This window comes from Cupressus sempervirens, chromosome 11 (assembly GCF_028749045.1).
Source record: "Cupressus sempervirens isolate cs-2001-9-10 chromosome 11, ASM2874904v1, whole genome shotgun sequence".
Lineage (NCBI taxonomy): Eukaryota > Viridiplantae > Streptophyta > Pinopsida > Cupressales > Cupressaceae > Cupressus > Cupressus sempervirens.
Window position 1 is genome coordinate 646,791,983 of NC_143128.1, and position 6,472 is coordinate 646,798,454.

Here is a 6,472-nt window from a genome sequence, read left to right on the forward strand (position 1 = left end):
TTTTGTAATCAAATAAAAACCCATAAACTATCAATGGGCCCTTGGTCTATTGGTGAAGTTGAATGGTTCACAAAGAGCCCACCAAGGATAAAGTCTTGTTGAGTGCAGGGCTTTGACATCATAAGGGATGAGGCCAAGATCATGCCTTGGGTGATTTTGATGGCATGGATGCCCCTCAATCCTTCGTTTTAAGTCAAAGAGGGTTCAGGCACGAGTGGCCCTGTGCCGGACCCATAAAAAGTCTATGTGGTGGCCTTCGCTAGTTGGTAGCTCATAAGCTGTGTGCCTCGCAAATCTGAACCCTCCATCAAAAAATACACAAAAAAACCCATAAGCTTAAATTATCATAAATATGGAAATTTCACATAACAATAATTTTCAATTGATACAAGCATTACAACTCTTTCAATTGATATAAGCATTACAACTCTTCACGTACTAAGATAAATTAAAATAGCCTACAATGCTCAAACATAACACAAATAGGCCCCCGACACAAACACACTTCGAAGTCGAGAAATAGGCAAAGGCAGTGCTTCTAACTAAAATCAATTGGACATCACAACCCACAACGGATCGTGTCACTATTACTTTTGCACCGTCGATAAGGGAGCGAGATCGGAGGGTGGAGAAACATTCCCTCCTCACACCAGACATTCAAAATTTGAATTGAAACGAAACGGTAACCATGTATATAATCCCGAGAAGCCTAGGTTTTAAATCAAACCCTTGCACTTTTCCGTAGTATTTTCAGCAGATTTCATAGTAGAAAAGGAGATGGCAAGAACAAAGCAGACCGCAAGGAAATCCACGGGAGGAAAAGCTCCTCGGAAGCAGCTGGCAACAAAGGCAGCTCGCAAATCGGCGCCAGCAACAGGCGGAGTGAAGAAGCCGCACAGATTCAGGCCCGGAACAGTTGCCCTTCGAGAGATCCGCAAGTATCAGAAGAGCACAGAGTTGCTCATCAGGAAGCTGCCGTTTCAGCGCCTGGTCAGGGAAATTGCTCAGGATTTCAAGACGGATCTGAGGTTCCAGAGCTCCGCTGTGGCTGCCCTGCAGGAGGCATCTGAGGCATATCTCGTAGGTCTCTTCGAGGACACTAACCTCTGCGCCATCCATGCGAAGAGAGTTACCATTATGCCCAAGGATATTCAGCTTGCTCGCCGTATTAGAGGTGAGAGGGCTTGATTCGCTCAATTTTCTGCCATATTTAGTCCTTATCAAAAGGTGTGTTTTCACACCACCATTTTAAAAGGGAATTCCGATTCATGTTTGAGCATCAATTAGTAATAATGGATAACCGGCCGCTTTTGGGCCTCGAAAGTTTTGGTGTTTGTTTTCAGTTCTGAAACAATGAGTTTTCCTTGAAGTTAAATTGTGATATTGCTATCAGGGTTTATCACACAGTTAAATACTGCTAGTAATATCACAATTTTCTTGAAGTTGTTTGAGAGTAATCTGGTGATGGCTTGTGAATGAAGGAAAATGGAACATGAAACATGCCTACAATTGCTTTGATATTGTCATTTATGTTGTTATAATGATCTATTTGAAGCAACACTCTGTATTAATGTCATCTGATTGCCCTTTATGTAAAAAATGTCCTTATGTAACACTCTTTATGTCAAAAATGTCCTTATGATTGTATTATGAATTCTTATCACTCAAACAGTGTAATTTGCATGTTGATCATTTTTGAATTTTCTTCCATAGAGCTCAGAATTAGATATTTTAATGTTTTGTTGAAAGTATGAACTTGATTGGTTTGCCCCAATTTTGATTTACAAAGAAAACAGTATGTATTCATAGGTTGATCATAGTATTTAAAACATCAATAATATATAAAAAATTAAGAAGAAACAAATCTTTCTTTTATTGTGATTTTGTCAAAAATAAAGGCTATATTCACAACACAAATTCTTTTCATCTTTAAATCTTTTATTTCACTTGAACAATCTTTAATATGTCCCTTTGGTATAAATGAGTGTGTTTTAGGTGACAATTTTATATTTCTTTTTAAGTGTGCCCTTTTTGAGTTTAACCTTTTTATATAATTGATTTGTTATAATTTAATTTTCTTTTTAACCTTAAGATAAAATTTAATAATTATTCAAAATATTCAACTTATTTTTGTATAGGTTTGATATAAATTTTAATTAAATTTGTTAAAGATTTTAACATTTTGATAAAATAGTAGAGCTTTAAATTTTATGTTGATGCTTGGTAGCTTTTGTTAGAAGTACATATATATGATTATATGAGATATATATAGGTATATATGTATGATTAAATTAAATGTTTGATTAATGAATAAGGACATTTTAAGTGATTGTTGCATTTGGAAAACACATACCAAATTCATGGAAGTGCTTAGTACATTTGTAGCAATTCAAGATATTTAACATGGTAATGAAACCTTCATTTACAACAAGAAATTCTATGTCAATGGCAATGGAACCTTCTTTTGCAATAGTAGAGTGATTCCTTGGTGATTATAGCCATGAAATGCCAACCAAGTATTCCAATTCTTAGTTGAAGAAATTTGCCAACAATTTTGTTGATAAATTTGAATTATGGATTGGCTATGCAATTGCAAGTGTAAAATGATCACTTGATGATGTTAATACATCTCTTAGTTATTCTATAGGCCATTTGTTTCAAGTGTGGACTAGTGAAAGAACAAAATAAGACATTTATAGTTGTATGGAAAGAGGAAGTTGAATATTGATGACATTAGTGGAAGGTGTGAAAATCTGAAATAACTTGGTAAAGGAAGAAATAAGTGATGCTAATAGGATGAAGCTTTTTTAAGTAGAGATGATTCTTGTGAAAACTTGGCAAAATTGAAATCTTGGTTTGTACATGTATGCCTTTTGTTATGACTCTTGTGTTGGTGAGGATTGTGTTCATGTTTTGATGCTTCTACATATGTGGTGTTAGAGAGATTTACTAAAATCATCAAAAACATGTTGAAGGTGCCTCTTGACATTTGTATGATTATCAACCATTGCCACTACTATTGTGACATTGCCAAAACATAGGTTGACTATATTAGAATAATTGATTGAAACTTTTGAACAAGATTAGGCATCACTTCAAGACAAGTATTTTCAGTGAGGTTTAAGGTAATATATGCACTAAACATATTGATCACACTTTGATGAGTATAAAATGTATATTGAGTTTTATTAATGAGAAATACATGTATGTTGTTAGTATTAGGCATGAGTTAAATTACTAATATTCTTTTGTTTTATATGTATTGTTTGCCTTGACCTTTTCTTTTGAGAATGTTCTTGTAGGAAAAAGAGGGAGATTGAGATTGAGAGGGAGATTGTCATTTTATTGGAGGCAACTAATGGGGAGGCTAGGATAGACTAGCTAGTCTATGTTCCTTATCCTCAACTAGGATCCAAGTGTTCTTTTGACACCTCAAATGGTCTCTAGGATTCCTTACTCACCCAAGGATCCCTTGACTCGCCCTAACCTACCCACCAAGTCATCTATTCCAACCTTTTACCATTCCAAGCTTGTTCTCTAGCATCCAATTCCCTAAAAGGCTTATACGAGTCTTCTAGTGTTCTACACCATTCTCAAGTTCCAACAGGGATTGTGATGAGTTTTAAGATGTTTATAGAGCACTTTCAACATGTCCAAGATGATGGCAAGGTTGGGTTAATACCCAATTGCATGGTTTTTTTCACAAATAGGGCTATTGGAGGGAGGAGCCCCAATTAGGCCTCCCTCTGATTTTGTAGGGATTTTACCTCCTTTCCTTAAAGGATTTGCCACCCTTGGTCTTCAAAACATTTGTCACAAATGACCAACCCTTAATGATTTCTGAGGTCTTAAGCCTCCATATGTTCGTACAACATTTATGCCAAAAACAAGGGTTTTGAGGGTTTCTTGTGCTCCTTGCTGTCCTACTCTCCAACAACATCTTCCTAAGCTAATCAACACCTCTCCTTTACATCATCTCACCTTATGACTCCCTTCTTGACTCCCTCCAAAGGGCAAGCCATGAAACTTCCTCCTTTGCTCTTGAGAGCTTTTTATTTGTTGATTGCTTCTAGTTGGGCACTATTTAGCTTGCTTAGGGCTTTGTCAAACAAATGTTTGCACCTATTTGTTGGGGCCTTGCTTGCATATGTTTATAGGTTAGGGTTTGTAGTCCTAGCTTCCAAAGTGCCATGGTTTTCCCATGACGAAAGCAAGATCTACAACCCCATGTTTACAAAGCTCTCCAAAATTGGTAGAGCACAGTTTGCTTTGAAAGAATTAAATGAAACACTTGCAAAAACTTTAAGAAAAATCTAATCTAATGCACACACAAAGAACAAACACTATACACAATATCTCATTAATCCACTAAAACTCCTTTACTTTCTTCGAAACATATTAAAAACCAATTACTGTTATTGCAAAATCAGCTTTAGTGTGTTGTATCCATACTACAGTTGTACAATAGCAATAACCAACCATTGATTTAGGGTTCCTTAGGTCTTAAATAACCTCCTTCTCGACAAGTGTGTCGAGTTAGGGCTTTATATCCACTTTGGAGCAACTTTTTGTTGCCTGAGCAATTTTTGCTCTTACATCACTAAGACCATTGTTAGGTCTTCCCAAGGCACTCTTATGCTTAAAACTCCACTAAAACCACCTAAAACCTCTAAGCTCACAATTATGCAAGGAGCTCATGATGACAACTGTTGAGCAACTTTTTATTGCTCAAGCAAGTTTTTGCCCTTATACTCAAATAACCAAAATGTAGGTCCTCCTAAGGCACACATGTGCTCATATTGCAACAAAAACTCTTATTCCAAACTTCTAGCTCATGGTAAATCAATGCTCTCAGGATGACCACGTACACATAGGCATTATGCCACTTACAAGGACCAATTGGACTTCTAGGACCTAGACTAGGCCTAAACACACAAAATGAGTTTCAAACTCTTATTGTACTTACATGCTTTTTAAAGAAGTTGAAAACAACAAAATTGTAATGGTGGGAGCCCTTGGAAGGGTGTTCTTGCACCAAAAAACCTTGAAAGAGATGGAGTAGATAGAGAATATGATTTAGTCAACCTTTAGTGATCTTGATTATATTGATTCAGATTGAGTAAACCATGTTGAGATGGATTCTCTAGTAAATTGGAGCAATCAAGAGGACTGTAATTCATGAATATATTTCGTGATTGTGATTTAATGGGCCTATCGTCTGTGTACATCATGAGGAAGTGACAACTTCCAAATGATGTCACTTGTATTTGTAGAAGTTACTGTAAGGTGACGATCTTACAATAACTTGTATTATGAGATCACATAAATTGAGTATATGGTAAATGTCTTGCATCTCAACATTTTGGAATGCCATTACTTAGAGAGTATTTGGTGAATATCATTGATATTCTGGGAGGCCAATACTCTTGATTATTGTATGTGATATCAAATCTAGTATTTGGTGAATATCATTGATATTCTAGGATGCTAATACTCTTGATATTCGATGTGATATCAAACCTTATTGAGTTTTTGGTGAATGTCATATGTTGATAATCTGGGAGACCAATACTTCTCATATTGAATGTGATATCAAAATGATGGATATCTTCTGATCAAAGATATCCTTAATCTTGCTAACTTGATATTACTTTGAGGTACTACGTGCGTTTATCCTCCCTAGCTAAGAGGGAGTGTTGATGTTAGGTAGCTTTTGTCAGATAAACATATATATTATTATATTAATTATTTGATTAATGAACATACATGTCCCATGAAGGCTTGTACTCATGTCTATTCATGGCTTATACTCAATATAAATGTAAGTTATTGTTACATTTGGAAAACACATACAAAATTCACGGTAGTGCTTAGTACATTTGTAGCGATTTAGGATATTCAACATTCTATTCCATCAATTCAAACACAATTCTCTAGAACAACTAACAAAGTATTATCTATAATAAATTTCAACAATCCATAGTCTTATTTTGATGACGGATCATTGAGTATGATTTGAAATGTTGATTATAAATGACACACATAATCTCAATTTGGATCATAATATATAAAGCATCATCTCCTAACATTAGAAAAACAATGTAATCATCATAGCACAATTTTCATCAAATGCATTTACAACAAAATATAGGAATCATACTATCCACAAGAAAAGACCCCAAACTTGCCTAAAAAAGTACTCATGAAATATACCTTGTGCTTAATTCATATTCAATAAGTGACAACAAATGGAAAATGCTCATTACAATATCCCCAAATCTTTAGATAACACAAACTTGCCAATTCAAGTGGAGAAATACCTTGTACCTACAACCTTTGAGAAAATTTTAAACATGCTCAATTTATAATATTTGATGCAATGAATACACACCCAATGAGATGCAATAGTACATACATATAAGTATGAAATATGGTTATCAATTAATCGTATGGTATCTCAAAATATGCAAAA

At 35.1% G+C, this 6,472-nt stretch overlaps 1 protein-coding gene across 2 annotated transcripts in view; it reads left to right on the forward strand.

The window, feature by feature from the left end:
• The first annotated feature begins 566 nt into the window (after positions 1-566).
• The window catches only part of LOC149531424 (histone H3.2), a 35,855-nt gene continuing 29,949 nt past the window's right edge, over positions 567-6,472 (forward strand). Inside the window, exon 1 of one of the 2 annotated variants that reach the window (XR_016358523.1) lies at positions 567-1,174. Coding sequence is in view for 1 of the 2 variants with exons in the window: in XM_089809092.1 (XP_089665218.1) it covers positions 778-1,188 (411 nt within the window). In the remaining variant the exon portion in view is untranslated. Of the gene's footprint in view, positions 1,606-6,472 lie in introns of those variants that run through there. The other variant, XM_089809092.1, reaches the window with a different exon arrangement.